Source organism: Polyodon spathula, chromosome 32 (genome assembly GCF_017654505.1).
Source record: "Polyodon spathula isolate WHYD16114869_AA chromosome 32, ASM1765450v1, whole genome shotgun sequence".
Lineage (NCBI taxonomy): Eukaryota > Metazoa > Chordata > Actinopteri > Acipenseriformes > Polyodontidae > Polyodon > Polyodon spathula.
In genome coordinates, this window is record NC_054565.1 from 1,621,766 (window position 1) to 1,645,274 (window position 23,509).

Consider the following 23,509-nt stretch of genomic DNA (forward strand, 5'->3'; position numbering starts at 1 on the left):
CCAGAGACAGAGGAGAGAGGGGTCTACCAGCAACAAAGTAGTCCAAAGGAATTCAATGCCTTTCTTTGCATTCCTAATAGCATAATTTAGAAATTATACCTTGGGCTGAAATCGCGTGTTAAATAAATTGCAACTGGACTAAAAACTTCAGCTAGGTTTTGTTCCTTTGTAACATTTGAACTTGTAGCCAGACCCTGGAGCCCTCCTCCTCCTCCTCCTCCTCCTCCTCAGTGCGATCCAGCCCAGCTTCCAGGAGACAACACAGAGACACGGCACTCATTCACAAAATATTATAAAAAACAAACAAAAAAGAAATACAAAGAAATGAAAAAAGGCTATGCACTAATTTAAGAAGTTCACAGCAGAAAACATTCCTCTGTTGAAAGTGCAATACTGCAGACACACACACGAGTTTGGCTCAGGACTCCCCCCCCCCCCCCCCCCCCCCCACCCCCCACCCCCCACGACATGACAGAGTGGATCAATGTCTTCTCCCTGGCCCTACATTTCCCAGGGCAAGGCTGAATCAAAACATCCAGAGCTGTGGAGAACTCTGCAGAAACACGGAGAGAAACGTCACAAATTCAGGGACACAAAATAACATGTAAAATATGACAATAATGTACAAACGAGTTTTGATTCCCATACTCTTAACTCTTCATCCGAGAGTGGAACCCACATCACCCAGTGCTGCAGAGTATGGGAATCAATACGAAGACATTGGAAAAGACTTCCAGTCCCAAGTGAATCACTGAATGTATTGCATTTCTTTCTGTATTTATAAATGGAACAGCACGGTTTCTCTGTATCATTCCCCTGTTCTAGACAGGAGTGAATAGAAACCTCCCATTCGCATAGACAAGAGCACGATTCAGATCCGATCTGTTCAAATTCAGTTCCAACATGTTACAAAAAAAACATGTTACAAAAAAAACAATGAATCACACTGTGCATTACATTAGAACTGGACAAGCCCCCGTCCTGCACAGAGAAGCTGCTCCCATCCGGGTACATGCAGCTCCCAGAGCAGAGGGGAACCTGCACTTGCTTTGAGCCTCTCAACACAGTGAGCACATGGGAAACTGAAACCTGCCTCTCTCACTCCCTGGAACTGACACCCAACAAAACAGCCCCAGTGCAATGAGGCTGCAAAGAGTAAAACAAACAACCCTGTGTGCACATCACTGACACCAAGCACCCCGACAGCTTGTACCAGCACATCACCGACACCAAGCACCCCGACAGCTTGTACCGGCACATCACCGACACCAAGCACCCCGACAGCTTGTACCGGCACATCACCGACACCAAGCACCCCGACAGCTTGTACCGGCACATCACCGACACCAAGCACCCCGACAGCTTGTACCGGCACATCACCGACACCAAGCACCCCGACAGCTTGTACCGGCACATCACCGACACCAAGCACCCCGACAGCTTGTACCGGCACATCACCGACACCAAGCACCCCGACAGCTTGTACCGGCACATCACCGACACCAAGCACCCCGACAGCTTGTACCGGCACATCACCGACACCAAGCACCCCGACAGCTTGTACCGGCACATCACCGACACCAAGCACCCCGACAGCTTGTACCGGCACATCACCGACACCAAGCACCCCGACAGCTTGTACCGGCACATCACCGACACCAAGCACCCCGACAGCTTGTACCGGCACATCACCGACACCAAGCACCCCGACAGCTTGTACCGGCACATCACTGACACCAAGCACCCCGACAGCTTGTACCGGCACATCACCGACACCAAGCACCCCGACAGCTTGTACCGGCACATCACCGACACCAAGCACCCCGACAGCTTGTACCGGCACATCACCGACACCAAGCACCCCGACAGCTGTGTACCAAGCACATCATCACTGACACCAAGCACCCCGACAGCTTGTACCGGCACACACCGACACCAAGCACCCCGACAGCAAGCACCACCGACACCAAGCACCCCGACAGCTTGTACCGGCACATCACTGACACCAAGCACCCCGACAGCTTGTACCGGCACATCATCACGACACAAAGCACCCCTCTCTGGAGAGAAACACCCCTGAGAAAACTGAGGAAAACGAGGAAAAAAAAAATCACCACTTCAAAACAAAAATACTGTTTAATGCATCCAAAATACACAACACACACACCATCAATAACTGTGCAAAAGAACACATAGAAAACTATTTCTGAAACACCAGCAACTGTGCAAATCCTAGCAAGGGAGTGTGCTAATAATCTCACTGTGGCGTGTACAGAGTCATCCAATCCTCTTTTCAATGCTGTCCTATCACAGCTTATTATATAATATTATTATATATAGTTTTTTTTTTTATCTGTATGTCTATTTATGTTGAACTGTATAAAGTTCTGCACACATCTATATTGGGAGGTCAGGTTTTTGAAATACTAAAGTAACTTGGTAATTATACTTTGGAATAGCAAACACTGGGCCTCAGCTGCTGTAGCTGGTGGTATGGCTGCTTCAGTTAATACTGCTAGAAAGATGGGATTGATCAAAAAAATTAAAACGGGAGGCTGTTTGATATTCGCAAAAGATGCCAAAAGGCACATGTGCTTCAAGTGAACAATACTATGGTGGAGACATAAACTAACAAGAGGAAGGAGACGTGTGCGTCCAAGACGTCTCCCTCACCCTGCTGACAGCTGTTCAAACTCCTACACACCATGAATTTAATAGCTGGACTTCCTGCTATTAAACAGTATCCTAATCCAGCTGCACCCACTACTGCTCCACAGAGAAACATAGCAAACAATTCACTGCAGAGCTAGTGATTCAACCTCTTTGCAGCTTCAAACAGATTCCTGAGCGTGCACAGACAGGAAACTGAACAGCAGTATGAATAATCACTTGCACACAGAGCCCTGCTTCTCCCCCACTCCACAGCGCACAGACTGAGACAGGAGAGCCACTGCAGCTGGATCATCGTGAAGGCTGCAATGAGCTGAACCTGACTGGAGCTCCTGCAGCCTGTGCTGTATTTAGTGCTTATAGGGAGTGAACAGTTGGGCTCAGGACTGCTGTACTGAACTCGGTGAGGGGGCAGCCTCTTTAAACAAGGGCTGTTGCGTTTTTCTTACGTTTCTTTTGGGTTTTTCTTACGTTTAAGTATTTCCAACCTTCGAAATGCTGCTCTATTCAGTGAGGGTGCAACCCTCTTAGACAGAAGAGCCTGCACAGCGACACGCGTCACATCCCTTCCAAACATGCAGGCTGTCCTATAGTGCGTTCACATTCAGAGAGCTAGCAACACATTCAAAACACTAACCTGCTGAGGAACATTTAAAAACACTACATGGAACTCGAGTAAATGACAGACAGGTTGACAAGAAGGCACAGAGGAAGGCTTCTTGTCGAAGGCTTCTGTGTCATGTCATGGAGCATGTGATCACTCTGCAGGGAGGGTGGGGGTGTGTCATGTAGCGTGTGATCACTGTGCAGGGAGGGGAGGCGTGTGTCATGTCATGTAGCGTGTGATCGCTCGCAGCGCGTACAGCAAGGCTGCCTGCATTCTTGCTTCCAGGAGCAGTATGTTCACATGGACCTGAAAGAGGGAATAGGATTTTATTATTAGAATTTAATTAAATTTGTTTTGCAGTTTGAGGGTAAAATAAAAGTGTGGAGAGTCTGGATATAGAAAAACACACTTACCAAGTTCAATGGTTTTATCTGAAGTTTTTCTCAATGTCATACAAATATCTGAATCCAAAACCCTTAAGCACTGAAAGCATTGAAACAGGCCTCTAGTTGAAACGGCCGTCACTGGAATGATTATGTTTCTTGCAATATGGATGATGAAGAGTCTGGGTTACAGACTAGCAGGTATCTGTCTCTGCAGTCAATCAAAACAGATCACTGTCCCCTGGTTCACTCCAGGTCCCCTGTTGGGATTGGCTGTACCGTTACCGTGGGATTCACAGAGCCCAATCAGCACTGGTCTTGGGCGCCAATGCTAACTTCAGTGAGTTGATAATGTGCAAAACATGCTAAAATAAGAAAAGCAACTTAATAAATTAAACTAATTTAAGTGGAGCTGGAGCCAGCAGGAGTCCTTACCTTCTCCGAGTGTCGGAAGTGTCTCCAGAATGCATGGTACATCATGCAGCTCGTCTTCTCAGGGTAGCACGCCACTGTTTTAATGTACACCTTCAGACTGCGCTCCAGCAGATGATTCACATCTCCGTAATCATAATCATCAAACCTGCAGACACAACAAGAGCTTTAAAAAGGGGCTTTACTTTCACTGCAGCACAGCGCCCCAACCACCGAGCTACACAAACACACTGCAGCACAGCGCCCCAACCACCGAGCCTCACAAACACACTGCAGCACAGCGCCCTAACCACCGAGCCACACAAACACACTGCAGCACAGCGCCCTAACCACCGAGCCACACGAACACTCTGCAGCACAGCGCCCTAACCACCGAGCTACACGAACACACTGCAGCACAGCGCCCCAACCACCGAGCTACTCGAACACAATGCCCTCCTCTCTGCAGCCCAGCTCTCTGTATCTGTACCCTGTGAGCTCCCTGGGCCTTGCTCACCGGATTCCGAAGACGCAGTGGATGTAGTTCCACACAGCCTTGCGCAGCATTTTCGTGTCCACCCCGCTGTGCATGGCCATGGTGTTGTAGGTGAGGTTGTAGACGGTCTGGAACTTCTCATCCAGCAGCTGCCCTACGTCTGGGTAGAGCCGGTTCATCAGGGAGTAGCCGTGATCCTCCCACGAGTAATCCTGCACAGCACAGGGGACCATAGAAAGGAGAAAACTTACTACAACACAGGGGAGAGGAGAACACTTACTACAGCACAGACAGGGGGAGAGGAGAACACTTACTACAGCACAGACAGGGGAGAGAAGAACACTTACTACAGCACAGACAGGGGAGAGGAGAACACTTACTACAGCACAGACAGGGGAGAGAAGAACACTTACTACAGCACAGACAGGGGAGAGGAGAACACTTACTACAGCACAGACAGGGGAGAGATCACTTACTACAATACAGACAGGGGGAGAGGAGAACACTTACACTAAAACTACAGCCGAGAAAAATTCAGCTCTGTCAACCTGTCTCCTCGCTTGGCTACACAGACTCAATGACCCTCACAATGACACATGAAGTGTGAACCAGCCTGACCATTACTGACACTACTGAATGAAGTGTGAACCAGCCTGAACATTACTGACACTACTGAATGAAGTGTGAACCAGCCTGACCATTACTGACACTACTGAATGAAGTGTGAACCAGCCTGACCATTACTGACACTACTGAATGAAGTGTGAACCAGCCTGAACATTACTGACACTACTGAATGAAGTGTGAACCAGCCTGACCATTACTGACACTACTGAATGAAGTGTGAACCAGCCTGACCATTACTGACACTACTGAATGAAGTGTGAACCAGCCTGACCATTACTGACACTACTGAATGAAGTGTGAACCAGCCTGACCATTACTGACACTACTGAATGAAGTGTGAACCAGCCTGACCATTACTGACACTACTGAATGAAGTGTGAACCAGCCTGACCATTACTGACACTACTGAATGAAGTGAGAACCAGCCTGAACATTACTGACACTACTGAATGAAGTGTGAACCAGCCTGAACATTACTGACACTACTGAATGAAGTGAGAACCAGCCTGACCATTACTGACACTACTGAATGAAGTGTGAACCAGCCTGACCATTACTGACACTACTGAATGTTTGCTTTCAATGGGGGGGAAGCATGCTTTCAATTATTTTATCTTCCTCTTTAAATTGCATAGATTTTAAGTTGACCATTACCAAATAAGTGGACACTTTGCACAGTGTGATTGCACTATGAAAAAAACATTTGAAAAAACACACACACAAAACCCTTTGTTAAATTGAGAACCAGACACAGTTGTGTTTGCCTGTCACTGTGAAAGCAGCAGCATCAGTACCTGTGCTCGGAAGGTAGGGGGCGTCTGCTCCCCTCGACGGGTGAAATCCTCGTACCCGAAATCAGGGTCCTCCACGAAGCGGGAAACGCTGGTGGGGGGAAGCCTCTTGCTGTCATCTACACCAGGGGGCGACAAAAACACATTAGGCTCAACATCTCCAAGCACAGGGCTGTGCAATCTTACTGCAGTATTCCAGGGAGGGAAACGTGCATGTTCAATCAAAACCACAGGCAACAATGCACACAGCTAGCTAACTTGAAAAAAAGTATGTTATGATGAGAGTTATTAGATTACAATTACAAATAAAACAAAACAAATAATCTATGTTCTTAGTTAAAAAAAGCACAGCACAAGTTTGAATCTTACCCGAGCCAGCTGTGTGTGTAGCAGTGCGTCTTGTGTGGGCGTAGCAGTGGGTTGTGTGTGTGTTTAGCACTATGTCTTGTGGGTGTGTAGCAGTGGGCTGTGTGTGTGTGTGTAGCACTATGTCTTGTGTGTGAGTGTAGCAGTATGTTGTGTGTGTTCGTACCAGTAGGAGTGACCAGCAGGCTCTCTCTCTTCTCTCTCTCGAAGCGCACTGCCATCTCCTCCTGGCTCGCCTCCTCCTCCTGCTCCTGCAGCAGCTTCATCTTCCTCATGAGAGCCTCCACCTCGCAAAGGGCCTCTGCCTGGGGAGAAGGGATAGTCACGAGAGCCTCACACAGGGCCTCTGCCTGGGGAGAAGGGATAGTCAGGAGAGCCTCGCACAGGGCCTCTGCCTGGGGAGAAGGGATAGACAGGAGAGCCTCGCACAGGGCCTCTGCCTGGGGAGAAGGGATAGTCAGGCGAGCCTCGCACAGGGCCTCTGCCTGGGGAGAAGGGATAATCAGGCGAGCCTCGCACAGGGCCTCTGCCTGGAGAGAAGGGATAGTCAGGAGAGCCTCGCACAGGGCCTCTGCCTGGGGAGAAGGGATAGTCACGAGAGCCTCGCACAGGGCCTCTGCCTGGGGAGAAGGGTTTATGTCAGGTCATCCTAAAAACCGTACAACACCAACCATCTTTCAATATTCTGCTTATACCAGAAGTATATATTTAAAATAAATAGCAATCGCATATATTGTATCAATTAATTCAGGGATTGTTGATTGTTGATGAGACTCACCCTGGGCACGCTGCCCCCCTCCTCACCCCTGGGGCTGTTGGTCGGGCAGGGGGATGGTGGCCGGAAGGCGTGGCCCCCCTCGTGGTCAGGCTCAGGGTTGACTCCACAGCCGAACACGAAGGAGGAGAGCGAGTGATAGTGAGTGAGGAGGACAACAGCGTGGATCAGCTCAGCCAGGGACCAGCAGCCTTCACTACCTGGCCTCAACAGCACCTGGGAGAGGGGAGGGAGAGCTAGTAAATTCTGTACTTCATTTGTACACAAGTTAAACTGATTTTGCAGGTTTGTAATCTCCAGTTTGCCATTGAAGGTTAAAGCGTCACTCCCAGGGGCAGTTCCCTGCCTGCCTGCCTGCCCGGGGCGCTCACCTCGATGTGCTCCTTGGTGATAAGCCAGGGCCGGTGTGCCAGCAGCTTGTTCAGCTCGTTCAGGTTCCGCAGTTTTTGGGAGGCACAGGAGAGTCCGCCCAGCCACTGGGGGTCCCCCCCCACCTGCAGGAATTCCGTGGTGTGCAGCTGGACCAGGTAGGAGCACTGGTGACGGGCTGCAGCCTGGATAGTGAGACCGGGGGGAGACATTAGCCTTTACAAGCATTCTGCACTGCCCTTCAAAGACCCTCCACCGACGCAGAATGACAGCAATCCCATCAAAATCCACACTGTTACAACAAGTATACACGGTGCTCTCGGAAGTTATTCAAACGCTAATTCAAACGACTTGAAACTCAATACTAAAACAGCACAGCAGGGGACTGAAGAGATGGGAAAAAAAGGGTAATGCGAGTGTGTTTTGGTCACTCAGTGTTGACAGTGCTCTGGGCTGGATTGATGCTATTCCGTATTCTCCCCATGCTGGGGGTGCAGTATGTACAGGGGTAAGGGACTCCCCATGCTGGGGGTACAGTGTGCACAGGGGTAAGGGACTCCCCATGCTGGGGGTGCAGTATGTACAGGGGTAAGGGACTCCCCATGCTGGGGGTACAGTGTGCACAAGGGTAAGGGACTCCCCATGCTGGGGGTACAGTGTGCACAGGGGTAAGGGACTCCCCATGCTGGGGGTACAGTGTGCACAGGGGTAAGGGACTCCCCATGCTGGGGGTGACTCCCCACAGGGGTAAGGGACTCCCCATGCTGGGGGTACAGTGTGCACAAGGGTAAGGGACATGCTGGGGGTACAGTGTGCACAAGGGTAAGGGACTCCCCATGCTGGGGGTGCAGTGTGCACAGGGGTAAGGGACTCCCCATGCTGGGGGTGCAGTGTGCACAGGGGTAAGGGACTCCCCATGCTGGGGGTGCAGTGTGCACAGGGGTAAGGGACTCACCATGATGGCTATGAAGTGTCTCCAGGGGTAGGGCAGGGGCCCGTCCAGCTGCAGCAGGGAGTGCTGAGTGCGCAGGAAGCAGGCCAGGTACTCCGTGTGCAGGCCCATCACCATGGTGACATGATCGAGGCGGCCCAGCGACACGAAGGCCTCCCTCAGGATCGGCTGCACCACGCCCTCCTCCACCATCTCAACACAGAAACAGAGATACAGGGTCAGAGTGAGACAGGGACACAGCGTCAGAATGAGAGAGAGAGAGACAGAGTAAGAGAGAGAGACTTTAGTTATCCAGATGTCGGTTTGGACAAGGCTGAGGAATTAAAAACTGACAGAATTAATAAAGTAAACAGATTAAACCATTTCCTTTACTAATGCTTAAAATTTGCCAAGTCTAAGCAGGCAGCCACTAGAACAAGTCTAAATAACCTTGGAGGTGATGAACAGCCTGCTCACACTGTTTACATCTGCGATCACATGACCTTAACACTGGCCAATACAATGTAAACAAAAACAGAACTTAAATCCTAATTTCTGAACACTGTGTAACTAAATGTTACCTTTCACGCTGAGCTGTCAGGCACAAAAAAGACAAACGCGCTCAATACAGAGGAACGAGAGCTTTGCATAAGTTTTTTTTGGCCACCACTCTGTGCAACCAAATACAACTTTCAAAATCACACTCAAGTTGGCTTAAAGTATATCCAAACATTTTAATAAATAATCAGTACATAACAAGATTTATGAGTTTGATTAATAACTTGATTTATTTAATACTGAAACATATCAAAGTACTCAATATTTTAAACGTTAACAGCTAGTCACAAAAACGTACTGATCATAGGCATCAATTGAATTTGTAAATGAATGTTATCAAGCACAAGAGTTAGTATGAAAATGTTTCTACAAAAGAACAAACCCCATTCCAGCACCTCAAAGCTGAGCCCGCGGTACAAATGCACTCAAACTCCTGCAGCTGCCTGTTTTGTTCTTTATACTTTGCAAAATGTATTCTTTGGTAGCGGATTCGACATGTAATTTTATAAAATACTAAAAACACACTGTTTACATCTGCCAGCAGAGCGATCACATGACAACACTGCCCTATTGTCAGAGACTCGCTTTACATCCCGCCTACAGGCAGGTAACCTGTTCGCTCGGATTTGTGAATTTCTGCTTTGATTGACAGTCCGCCAATGCTCCCTTGCTACACTATTTCAGCTGTCATGGGCGTCTGCTTTCACTATTAATAGAAATAAATACACAGAATGTCATTACTGCCCCCCCCCCGGGACTGTTACCCCTGGTTTAAACCATGTGCTGAATTAGCTGGTGAGTGACTTCATGTGGACAGGGTTGAATTCAGAGCACAGTGCAATGCAATGGCAGTCCTAACCCTTACTAGTATACATTTGTTTACACCAACACATGTCCTCACAGGACTCTCTCAAAGACAGCGTTTATTCTATATAGAAAGCTTCTGGAAGCTGCCCAGCTCCTCTCCGGTTATACCGGGTGCCTGTCTGTCTGGTCTGGTCTGGTCTGAAGGAATATGCTTCCTGGCAGGTCACTGAGTTTGTATGAAGCCAATGCTTTTCTTCTGCAATGCTGGAGCAAGCTTGCATCAGATCACTGTACTCAAAGTGCTGCAGGGAACAGGGTTGAGAAAGTGCATTCCTGAGCACAGCCCCCTGGCTGTCTGATGACTCAGTGGAGGGAGGCAGCTCAACAGCACCAAGGATTCCAACACCTAACAGCAGCTGGGCTGGCACCGTCATCACAGCTGAGGGGCTGGGAGATGCGCGAAGCCTGTCTGGTGCTCAGAGCTGAGGGGCTGGGAGACTGTGAAGCCTGTCTGGTGCTCAGAGCCGAGGGGCTGGGAGACGGTGAAGCCTGTCTGGTGCTCAGAGCCGAGGGGCTGGGAAGATGGTGAAGCCTGTCTGGTGCTCAGAGCCGAGGGGCTGGGAGACGCGCAAGGAAGGGAGGCAGTGTGGTCTAGTGCTCAGAGCTGAGAAACAGAGGGAGGGAGGCAGTGTGTTCTAGTGGTTAGAGCTGAGGGACTGAGCGGTAAAGAGAGAAGGAGGCAGTGTGGTGTAGTGGTTAGAGCTGAGGGACAGTGGTAAGGAGTTAGGGAGGCAGTGTGGTGTAGTGGTTGGAGCAGAGGGACTGGGAGGGAAGAAGGCAGTGTGGTGTAATGGTTAGAGCCGAGAGAATGGGAGGGAGGAAGATTCACCATAAGATATACGGTGACTGGAATCATACGCATAATTTGCTATAGCAGTCCTTTCAGAAACCTCTATGAAGTTAGTGTGCATCACCACCTGTAAGACACTTGGGGGAGTGTGTTGGTGTGCTGAATGGGAGTGCACCTTACCTCCTCTCTGGGGATGAAGCAGCTGGGTCCCCGCCCCAGCGCTCGCGGGACCTGAACACCACGCTCCTGTGGAAAGAAGAACAAACCTTTAGGAAATCTGGAGGGGGGGGTCTAACATGCGATCAAACCTCTGCACATGAAGGAAGTGCAGCGATCCACAACAGAGGACTGCATCACCAGCCAGACACAGACAGAGCTGTTTCTTTCAATGCTTAACACTAAACGAAGCACTCCTCCTGCCGCTGCACACATTGTCACCTGCAGTCTGGATGGAGCGGCAATCAAACACTGTGCCGCTGTGCACTTCGTGTCCCTGTTCTATAGCTCTATTCAATCAAAATACAGGAGGGCACTCACAAGCATGCATGAACAACGCTGATGAGAACTGCAGCTCACTGGAGTTGTATTAATACTGTGTGTTCTGGCATGAGAGAGTGTGTCTGCACCACACAGCTGATACAACTGTGCCAAGGGCTTGCATGTGTGTGTCAGGGCTAAACCTACTTAAAATCATACAGCAGCACACACACACACACACACACACACACCCTACCCCCCTATCTAAACACACACCTAGAAAAGTAAGAATTACTGCATACGCCACCACAAAGTGCTTTACAGCTATGCGAAAGCATGTGTCCTTTACAAGCTTCCTAACAATTCAACAAGCGCTTCTCTAGATACTATATGTAAGAACACTGAAACGCAGCATGTAGCCTACATACAGAGGTACTGAGCACCACAGCACAGGAGTGTATGCAACCTGTTGCTGTAAATTGTACTCCAATGATACTGCTCTACAGTTAGAGGGTCAGCACCAAGCCAGCACAGCGAGGTTACACACAGTCTGCAGCCTGCCAGGTACAGGGGACATCTTTTGCTGCTCCGTGTCTGAATGGTGAAACATTTCTCAAGCAAATGTGTGTTTGTGTGATGCTCCAGCGTTCAGACAGGAGTAATGAAGCCTGGGGGTTTATGAATCTCTCTCTGAACCCCAGGGTGGATAAACCCAGAGCCTCACTGTCCATCTCACCCCACCTTCAATAAAGAATTAAAGCGCTGCCTTTCTTTCACATCGGTTCGGATTGCAGACTGCACGTGCCACAACAGAAAACACCAGGAATTACTCCGAGCAACAAGGGTTCTTATCTTCGAGGAAGCCCAGGGACTGGTTTCGGAGCGTCCCTCCCTATGGAAAGTGCGGACAGGGAGCCCGAGAGATCTGCACAAGACCCGCGCGGGACATCCCGCCATTGGAGAATCCTTCTGCATCAGTGCAGTCCAACACATTGCGATCACAGAAATCCGTTTCTACTCTCCCATAAGAATGCAACTGAGACATCTGTCTATCTCAATCACAACTATGAACTTTTTTAAAAACAGCATGCAAATCAGAGAAACTTCTAAATTATACTGCAAAAGTCTGCCAGGCGCCATAACAGTAGTAGTGTACAGCATTTCAGACAGGTTAGATATCAAAATGTCGAATGATTCAGTTTGTTTTTTGTGAAGTATATGGAAAGCTACAAAGCGTTACGTAACTCAATATTCTTAAGTCAAATCATTTAGCAACTTCGTTCGACTTTAAGAGTTCATTCTAATCAACCATATAGCTATACAGAATCATCACTTTAAAATGTGCCTAACTGTTATTAAAACTGTTTAAAAAAACATAAACAAGACGAATTAAATGTCTGTACCTTCATGGGTTTAATTCAAATTCCTCTTGTTTCTTTAACTTAAAAATAAAAATAAAAACTGGTCACAGTGCTGCTTCCTACACTGAATGAATTCACACTGGCAGAGAAGAAGCCTTCCTGATATCACCCCACCTGTTTATGACGCAACAGCCCCTAGAACCGGTCTATCCTTACATCAGCCGATCTGTTTATGACGCAACAGCCCCTAAAATCGTCTATCCTTACATCAGCCGATCTGTTTATGACGCAACAGCCCCTACGCAAAGCCCCTAGAACCGGTCTATCCTTACATCAGCCGATCTGTTTATGACGCAACAGCCCCTAAAATCGGTCTATCCTCACATCAGCCGATCTGTTCACGGTGTAACAGTCCCGGCGCACAAGCGCTGATTAATAAAATCGATTTTATTTAACGTTTAATTTCCATTATGCCACAATAAAAGTGATTCGCCTTTTTTTTTTTTTTTTTTACTTTATTCAAATTATAAAAAGGCAAGGAAAAGCCCTAGAGTTTGTTTTTTAAAGTCAAGGTAAAATAAACCCTTTGGATTCGCTGCCCACGCTACTTATATATGTGGCAAACCAGCCACACGGCAATTCCCATTACTTTGAAATGAAAACTGCAACCGAGTTCCCTTTCAACACAGGTCTCCTTCAGCCTAACTCGAAACACGCTTCAGTCTTGTTCCTGCTACATAACAAAATGAGTAACAACGCGATCAGCGTGTGTGTACCTGGAAAAGGTTTGCACCAATACACAGCTGCACTAAACATTTACACGTGTAACGAAACCAACACAGCAGCGACTTACAAAGATAAAAACCGACCTCGACGCAGGAAACACAGCTGAACAACAATTCACTGTGGCTTAAAAGCGCGTCTTGAATTAGGATACAAAACTCACCGCTAAAACCCGTCCGCCCAGTGAAACGAGCCGAGGAGCGGTGTTAACCCATTAGTGCCCTCGGTTCAGGATAGGCTGCTTTGTTCTTTTGTGGAGCGTGTTTAACTGGTATCTGTTATTGTAATTCTCGTAATGAAATTTTAAAATGACACTTAATCCCGTTAACCGCAAAATATCAAAATGTAACGTATCAAATGACAAACCTAGCTTGTGTTCGGATTTTTTCCATAATAAAAAAAAATCTATTTGGTACTTCACGTTAATGAACAAAACACAGCCACAAAACCATTCCCGTTGACATGGTTCACAATAACAGTAACTCGATACAACACGCGTCGCACGTTAGCTTGCTTTGCGAAATGAACGAGGTGTGCGGTTCCAGTACCTGGGTCCGAGTCCCAGAGCAGCGCTCGCCTGGTAAGCCGCCGCTTGTTATGAACACATTGATGTCGGCCCCGTAACGGACGCTGCAAGCTGCTCTTCAAGGTACACTCGGCATTAGCAACTCTCATGCTTCTTTCTGAAATCTTGGAAAGCGTGCTGCGCCTCGATCGCTCTGCCTGGCTTTGCGATCAGTCTCCTCGGACTGTAAGAGTGTGTGCGGGTTCTCTGTCAGCGCATCCACAGGGTCGAGCAAACTACAGGGCTGATAATCGGAGCCTACCAACGCTTCAAAACTACTGATGCATTCACCGCAGCTTTATTAATTATTATTATTGAGTTCTGTGCAGAAGCCCTTATCTGGGGGGACTTACAGTGGTTACAAAGTATGACAGTACAAGGTATCGCATTGCAAAGATTCACCTTACAGATAACAGCAGTTACACAATACAATAAAAAACAGTAGTTAATAAGAGCAAGTTCAAATGAGACCAAATAAACACAGTAAATAATTACGTAAGAGAGCGATTACGACGAAGAGCGGTTGAATGTAATATCTGCTCATAAGAGTAAATTCCATTAATAGCAAGTAGTTTGTAAAATGCGTGATTAGAAACGATTTCAAATAAGAGCAATTACAAAAAACGTCGATGTATCATTGACGTTACAGTTTTAGCCAATTGCTGTTCTGTGGTTGAAATAGGTTTGGTATAATATCATTACGCATAACACTACATTAAAATAAATCCAGAATGGGTTTAAATGCGTTATTAGCAGACAGCACAAGCCCCGTTTGAATATAAAGTGTTCTTAATTACGGTTCATAAATCACTTCAAATAAAATGCCAACGGTTTAATCATACGAGCTAAAAAAATAATTTAAAAAAAAATCAAGGAATGCAACACACAAAAAAAGCTTCTATCGGCATTTCTTGGCGATTTGTTCCTGCTTGCTTTAGTGATGCACTGCAATGGAATGCTGTGTATTAATCGTCTCTGTTCCCAACAGTCAGGTCGCCTTTGAAGGGAGTCCAACTTGATGTTTGCGTTTAAAAACTTTTCCACTTCAGCAGCACATGTAGCATTTCGCACTTGGATGCTGCATGTCTCGTTGCATACAGCACTACACACTGTGCAGACACACCCTCAATCCAGTGCACTACACACTGTGCAGACACACCCTCAATCCAGTGCACTACACACTGTGCAGACACACCCTCAATCCAGTGCACTACACACTGTGCAGACACACCCTCAATCCAGTGCACTACACACACTGTGCAGACACACCCTCAATCCAGTGCACTACACACTGTGCAGACACACCCTCAATCCAGTGCACTACACACTGTGCAGACACACCCTCAATCCAGTGCACTACACACTGTGCAGACACACCCTCAATCCAGTGCACTACACACTGTGCAGACACACCCTCAATCCAGTGCACTACACACTGTGCAGACACACCCTCAATCCAGTGCACTACACACTGTGCAGACACACCCTCAATCCAGTGCACTACACACTGTGCAGACACACCCTCAATCCAGTGCACTACACACTGTGCAGACACACCCTCAATCCAGTGCACTACACACTGTGCAGACACACCCTCAATCCAGTGCACTACACACACTGTGCAGACACACCCTCAATCCAGTGCACTACACACACTGTGCAGACACACCCTCAATCCAGTGCACTACACACTGTGCAGACACACCCTCAATCCAGTGCACTACACACACTGTGCAGACACACCCTCAATCCAGTGCACTACACACTGTGCAGACACACCCTCAATCCAGTGCACTACACACTGTCCAGAGACACCCGCTGGCACTTCATAACACACTTTATTCATCATTGTTCCAACTGTACACTAAATTGCTTAATTGGACCAATTAAGCTTCTAATAAGTGCTCGATTGGTCTAATTAACTAATTTAGGGGACAGTTGGAAGAAAAGCCAGGAGGACACCGGCCCTCCAGGACCAGAATTGGGCTCCCCTGGTCTGTTCTTTCCTAATGCATTTACTGGCCAAGCTCATTTCCTCTCTCGCACTTGATTTGCTTGTCTGTCGCTTCGAACTGAACTCCGCACCACAGTTTAGCCAGGCTATTTACAGTTTATAAACTGCGAATTAAATGATCCACAGCAGTCTGTTGACAATGCTGCTCGCTTATGGTGTGCTTGTACGTACGCGACATTTTTTTTTTTTCCTGAAGGGCCTCTGCGTTACAATCAACCAAGTGAATATCTGCACTGTCTCTGCAGTTGCCCAATCATAAGTTAGCTGGGTGGGACATAAATTGAGAAAAATAATACATTTCAGTAATTAGAATTTAATTTTCTCTCTTTATATTTTTTTAATTTCACCAGACAAGTGAAACACTGCAGTAGATTTAGTTACGAATCCACTTTCTCTGAATAATTGTACTGGAGATGACGATCTTTAAAACAGAGTAGTGTCGACACATTTGCCAAATTGAAACAAAGCGAGACGCTAGCTATACTTTTTTATTTTAGTTTATTCATAGTTATCTGTGTAAACATGCTATTCAAAAATGTTTGCACTGCATATTTTATAAAATGCTATTCAGTTACAGCTACTGACAGTAAGTTTAACCAATAGGGAGTCGAATATCTGCCAAGTTTTACCTGAGACTTCCAATCATAAGTGCAAGCAGATAACTCCCACGGTATTCTGCATGAAAAGATACAGAGATACACACTGACAGCTGTCCAAAGGCAGTGTTTTGAGCAGAGGCAGTGTGTAAATCTATGCGTGCCCCAAACAGCCAAGTAAGATCAATTTATGCCTGTGCCCAAGTGTCACAAATGAACTGTTTAAGAATACTGCAGGCAGCTTAACTGCCTGGCAAAAAGTGAGCTACTCCATCTCCAACCTGACCGGGTTTAGTTAGAAAAATCAGGGAAAAAGCTGAAACTTTCTGCATTGATCTTTGAAAAATAAAAAACAAGCACATCTGCGAATACTACATTGTTAGTGTTTGGGATAGTCTCATAGGCTCCTTACTGTACTGCTGTTCATGTTTCTAGTCCATTGACTCGGGTGAAGCCCTTTTACCTGTGTCGCAGCAAGCGAATACAGAGCACCGTGACAGGGAATGCATAATGCCTCACTGGGGACTCATGAGAAGAGGTTTCACCTCAAATTATTTATGGTACTGAAAAATGATCAAGGATAAGCAAAAGCACCACTGCGTCTATAATGTGATGCTGGGGCAATTCATCACGTGACTGCAGGTGCATTCGGTTGATTAGACAGTACGGTTGATTAAAGGTCGGATAATTGACTCTACTGTGTGTGTGTGTCCGATCTTTGGTTAACAGTACTGTCTAATCAACCAAACGCACCTGGAATCACGTGGTGTATTACGCACACAGCTCCTGCTGCTAAAACTGCTAAGAGATTTAGCTGCCAAAAAAATTACCAGCAGACTGAGACCAATGAAAAAGTTACAGAATTTTTCTGGCAGGGCTTATTAAAAGAGAAAAGGTGACAGACTCCAGGACGCATTCAAGGAATCCACAGGACCACCCTGCGCTCTGGACTCTAAAGGGATAATCAGTCTTGCCCACGTCCTGTATTGTCTGGGTGGCAGCAGAGAGATCCACTCCCACATTTGTCTGATGTCAGCCTTAGATCTGGAAGTTAATTGCTGCAGCGACTAAAGTGAACCCTGGACCTGCCAGCTCTGCACAGAGAACAATCTGTCCATCCCGGATTATAAACAGTACTTGCAACATTGATGAAGGCACTAGCCAAGAATACAGTCTACTACTTGTCAATACAAAGCTAGAGTCAGCAGCACCATGAATAAGGGCAGCAGTGACCGTGACCTACAATCACTGCGTGAGACTCACTGCAGAACTGCTGCGTGCGTCTGCACTTCCAGACAAACAAGGGCAACTGTAAACGACTAGAAAACAGCAGACCACTAAACTCAAACAGACATGCCTTCCATACAAACATCTTCAGTAGAAAACACAGAAAACATTACAGAGCTGGCAAGAAGCAACTAGGTGCATGTAGGAGCTGCTGAATTACCACTCTTTAGAAAAAAAAACAAAACATGTCTTTGCACATTGTGTATGGATTACACAATTCCTGAATGACATTTTTCGTTTTTCTTTGCCTGACTCAGTCAGATTGTAGTGTTTCTTTGTGAATTTCATTCAGAACTATAAAACTCAATAGTGCTCAATTTGAATTTGAAAGATCGATGACAAATGTTTTGTCTAGAAATCCTTCCAATAAGAGCTATGACAGACACATGCAGACATGGAAGTGTGACGTGCGGACAGACAGACAGACACACCCCTGTATATCTCCAGAATCGAAACTCAATGACTTCTAAACAATATTAAATACTAAATTTCATGACAAATAAGTTCTGCAGATAGTTAGAAATACCAAAAAAACAAAAATCACAAACCTTAAATTCAATGGCAAACATTTTGACTAGAAGTCTGTTTTGAATATCTTCTTTTGAAGACATGGGAAAAGAATTCTGGTTGAAACATTTGTCATTGAAAAAGCCTGCTTGCTTCTCTCAGCTGGGACTCCGCAGCCTGCTCTCAGCTCTCAGCTGGGACTCCGCAGCCTGCTCTCAGCTCTCAGCTGGGACTCCGCAGCCTGCTCTCAGCTCTCAGCTGGGACTCCGCAGCCTGCTCTCAGCTCTCAGCTGGGACTCCGCAGCCTGCTCTCAGCTCTCAGCTGGGACTCCGCAGCCTGCTCTCAGTTGAAAACATTTGAGAAGTATGACCTCTATATGCTGTATGGACAGTATTTCATTACCAGCAGGGGAGCATAACTTAACAAGAGCTGTAAGCACAGTTTAGGGCACTTATTGAGTCCCGGTCCCCAATCCTATCCTCAGTGTGGAGCTGTGCTCTGACGGGGGGGGGGGGGGGGGGGGGGAGTCACGCCAGCACTGCTCTCTCACACACAGAGCTGTGTTGTGGAGGGAGTGCAAGCGTGTCCTGGAGTCTCACCCAGCTCTGACCTCATCATTAGATCATTAGAAACCTGGACCATGGCCTTACAGTGTCCCTTCTTACATCAGGATTGAAGCAGTTCTTCCATTCCCCTGGAAGTGATCCACAGAGAGCGAGAGGACTGCAAATTCTGGGTGCATGCAGGAAGACCATGGCTCAGTTTCCTAGTACCTGCCGATTCCGGTTTCAGGTAGTCAGGGTCCTGACACTACCGGGGGTGGACAAACTGCAATAAGAGCATCCTGCTACACTCGTTTTGGACCATTTGCTTTCCTCCCCTCTCTCTCCATTGGCCCCTGAAGGAAGGCAGCCAACCGCCCTGCCAATGTCCACCTAAAGTCACCAGGCTCCTGGCCAGCAGGGTGCGCTGTAGCACAAGGTGGTGCTCAGTCCCAGACGATCTTGCCTCCCTAACCCATGGGCGTGCCACAGCCAATGCTTCTTGTGGAATCCCCAGTGAGGACAAGCAATTTGCTCAGCCAGGATGGCTACAGCCAGGTGTGGTATGGACATTACACACACACCACACTTCAAAGAGGCCACACAATCTGATAATCGAGGGTTAAGCAACTGCCTTGCCTGCTTCCAATCTGTACAGCACTATGATGCAATTCAACTCTGCTTTGAGGTTTCGTCCTACATTCCACTCACGGCTGTTAATAGACCCCTAATCCTGTTTCCCAGCAGATTATCTCATCCACGTAGCGGGTGTCCTGGCGTGGCTCACCCTCTGCCTAGTTCTCTTTGCTGCTCAGTCCTGGGACCCCTCCTGTTTTCTCTCTACACCCTCTCCCTGGGTCCCCTCATCTCATCTCTATGCTGATGATGCCCAGATCGTCCTCTCCTTTCCCCTTTATGACTCCCAATTCTCCTCCCGTGTCTCTGTCTGTCTGTAAGGATTTCGAATCTCTAGCTTCCCTGACCTTGTAGCTCTTTGGCTTGGTATGTGGTCTGAAACACACCCATGTAGGAGTGACTGGCTTTTCATAGCTCAGAGTGCAGCTGTGACCTCGGAGGGATGATTAATAAGCTGTTTTGAGCCTACGTACCAACCATAATCAAACCAATTAAAGCTGGTTCTAAACCCCCCCCCCTCCTTTTTTTGACATGCTATAACTTTAGGTAAGTGTCACAGAACGCATAACACTATAGGAACAGGGAGGCCTTTTCTGATAACCACACTCCTTGTGTGGGGCAGGGTACACCAGGTTTTTCCAGTTGAACAAGCTCTTATTGTTTCATCAGCCACCTGTTCTTTTCCATTATACTACTTTTGCTTATGCTTCCCATTTAAATGATGAAGGAAGTGAGAAATCATTGAAAGTGTCTGTAAACATTGTGTGATTTTCCTGTATTTAATGTACGCTCTGAATCAATGCAGGGTTAATAAACTGTTAACATCAAGCTGTACATAGCTGGTGCACATCAGCAGTTTAATCCCCAGCCTTGTTGTTCGATCTTGTGATGCGTGGGTACAGCGCTGTGCTACCTGTGAGAATTGAGCAAAACTCACAGCATTGTTCTTAAATGTAACTTCTTGTTATCTGGGTTTCTGCTGACATTGGTAAAGTGAAGCAGAATGTAACTTTTAATGTGCTTTGTCTCACACCATTCATCATGCTAGGGAAATAAGACCAAATTTGGTCAAGGAAATTAAGTAAGCTAGCTGTATATCTGCGCTGGATGAAGTAATTTCCAGGCTCAGCTCAGAAACTGACTACCCTGATGCCAACTCAGAACAGCACCAGCTAAGACTTGTGTGTGACATCGCTGATGCATCACCTTTGATTTGCTTTGTTCCCTTTGCATTTTGATTCCTGAATAAGCTATTTTTGATTGGAACTACCTGAAGAAAATTGGCTTATTATTTAAGAAAATTGAACCCCTTACATGTCTCTCGGCCATCTCCTCCTGGATTCAGTCACATCATCTTAAACTCAACCTCTTCTAATCAGCTCTCCTTTTCTCCCCCTCTCTTCCTCCCCCACTGCTGATCTCTCCATCTCTGTTCCTCTTGAATCCACCACCCCCTCTCCCTCCTCATCCACCTAGAAACTCTGTGTCACCCTCGACCCCTCCCTCTCCTACTCTCAGCACATCTCTACACTGGCATGCTCCTGAATCTTCTTCCTCAGCAACTTACACAGAATTCACCCCTTCCTCACTGACTACTCCACACAGCTCCTAGTTCAGACCCTGGTACTGTCCTGCCTTGACTACTACAACTCCCTCCTGGCCGGCCTCCCTGCCTCTGCTACCTGCCCACTCCAGCTCATCCAAAACTCTGCTGTCCGCCTTGTCTTTTCCCTTCCTTGGCACCCTATCACCACTCGCATTCAATTTAACTCTTGTACTCGCCTATCGCTGTCTCGACCTTTCTGTACCCCCCTACCTCCACTTATTTCTCCTTACACCCCCTTCGCCATCTGGAGATTAACTGTACCCCCCTCTGCTCCCCTGCTTCTCAACCCTTGCCCCTCAGTGGTAGAACGACCTACCCAGGCATATCAGGACTGCTCAGCCCCTGACCACCTTCCAGAGCCTCCTCAAGACGCACCTGTTCAGACAGCATCTGTAAACCTCATAGCTCTCCACTATACTGGACTATATGGCACCCAGCTGTATCAGTAATTGAATCATCTTGTACTTGCACTGAACTGCTCCACATGTATTCTGTATTCAATTACTGCTCTCAATCATAATTATACTTTCTGTACTCGAACTTCCTGTGTGCACATCACCTAAAGAGATTGACTTGCAAGTGAGCTTCTTATACTACCAGGGCACAGCAGTACCACTGCCAGTAGAGACTCCCCTGAAAGACCACTGTCAGTAACACTGGGCTGAACAAACAGAAATCTTCATGTCAGTGGAGTCTAGAGCAAGGAAACTGGGCAGTTCTAACGAACTGATTCAAACACACAGAACTGCCAAGGAATGAGAATGTGACAGCTGACCTGTGGAATACCTTCAAAATGAGCAAAGGAGGATCCCTTTTCAGTAGGGAGATCTAGAACACCACCAGGACTTGGATATGGGAACGATATTGATTTATTATTATTATTATTATTATTATTATTATTATTATTATTATTATTAACATCTATTTGCATGGTGTGATAATATTCGCTATGTTTTTTATATTAGTTTGAAAATCAGTAATTATATTACATTATTTTAGTTATGCTATATACATTTTTAGTCTTTTTAAACTCTCTATATGATCACCAAGATGAACTGCTGGATTATTTTAACTGGACCAAGCAAATAACGTGCACCGTTACAAATGCAATTCTGGTACAGGTATCAGATTTTAGCCAGGTAGCCGATTTTGGCAAGGTAGCAAAAATGTAGGTCACACCGGTAGCATACTGCAACCACAGCAGCCTGCACCCCCAGAATGTGCACTCTGACAGCAGGGCGCTGCTATATTAGGTTTCTTACCTGTACTGTTTGGAGAAGCTGCGTTGTTTTCTCCTTGATGTCACTGAAGGGGCAGTTCCGAGACAGCCTTAACAGCAGCAACAGCAAAGCCGTATCGATCCCGCCTCCTCCTCCTCCTCCTCCCGGGCTCTCCCTCTCGCACAGCGGCGTCTCGTCTTTGACCGCTCCGTTCTCCGGTCGGGCCGGCGCGACCCTGTCGAGACACGCCAGCACTGTCTGCGACAGGACACCCAGCGCCGCCGCTCGCTCCTCCTCGTCTCGGCTACACAGGGTGCCGAGCTTTCTCCAGTCGCACACCGGCTCAGAATCCGCGTCAGCTGGGCTCGACTCGGCGGCCCGGTCCCATTCCCAGTCTGCGACACTGTTTGTGACAGGTGACATCTTCAGCATGTTCCGCTGCTTCGACTCACGCAGACAGCAAATTCAAGCTGTCCTATTTGATAGCAGCGGTGTAGTGCAGTTCATGAAAACTAACTTGTGTTTGCGTTGAAGTTACTAAACACAGAACTAATAAGCGAGCACATAGTTTTCTACCATAAACAACAGAGCTGACACCTCCGGTAGCATCCTGCAAACGAACCCTTGCGCCGCTTCCAGTCGGGTTAAACTAAACCACCATCGCCATGGCGACCCTTCTGCGTCGTAGGAATATATTTGACTGAAATCTCACCCCTTTTAACTGACCTCAAACACAAGGAGACGGATTTCTATACATGCACACAAATGCGCTCAGATCGCACCGTGAGAAGGCACAGCTGATGCAACTTATGTCAAAACCTCTGTAATCAGGGGGCACAGCGTATAAGGGAATTGTAGTTTTTAAGGTGGCCGTCCGCAACCTAATCAAGTGCTTCCGCTCACTAAAAATGACTACAACTCCTAGAATACAGTGCGACAAAACCGGTTCTGCTTTTGATTGGCTTGCCTGCTGAATATAACAGCCAATCCCAAACGCGGCGTCTATTAATAGACTCCGTGCTGCTGCTGTATTGTCATGTAACAGTGGCGTGGATCTGTGGGTTTAAGATTAATTTTTAAATTAATTTAAAAAAAAAAAAATAAATTGGGTTTATCATTTTAATGTAACGCATTCTTAACTGAGAAAACGAGTCATACGATTTTAAAACGTCACCAGTCCTTTTTTTTTTTGCTGCACATTTCATTAAAACTGCAGTCTCCCGCAATCATTTTCACAAGTTTATTCTGTTTAATTAAACTAAATAATTGTGTC

General features: G+C 47.0%; 1 protein-coding gene across 2 annotated transcripts; it reads right to left on the reverse strand.

Annotated features, from left to right (window-relative positions):
* Positions 1-2,600: 2,600 nt before the first annotated feature.
* Positions 2,601-23,033, reverse strand: sesn2 (sestrin 2). Of its 2 annotated transcripts, none has more exons than XM_041234118.1 (10): positions 22,279-23,033; positions 10,822-10,887; positions 8,451-8,639; positions 7,498-7,680; positions 7,130-7,342; positions 6,518-6,656; positions 5,989-6,104; positions 4,589-4,779; positions 4,096-4,240; positions 2,601-3,583 (listed from the first exon to the last, which is right to left on the reverse strand). In XM_041234118.1, exons 1-10 carry the CDS (start codon positions 22,666-22,668, stop codon positions 3,497-3,499), a joined length of 1,719 nt encoding a protein of 572 aa, XP_041090052.1. In that variant the 5' UTR covers positions 22,669-23,033; the 3' UTR covers positions 2,601-3,496. The 2 variants fall into 2 exon arrangements, with proteins under 2 accessions (XP_041090052.1, XP_041090053.1); XM_041234119.1 differs by lacking the exon at positions 22,279-23,033 and adding an exon at positions 12,522-12,628.
* Between the last annotated feature and the right edge of the window lie 476 nt (positions 23,034-23,509).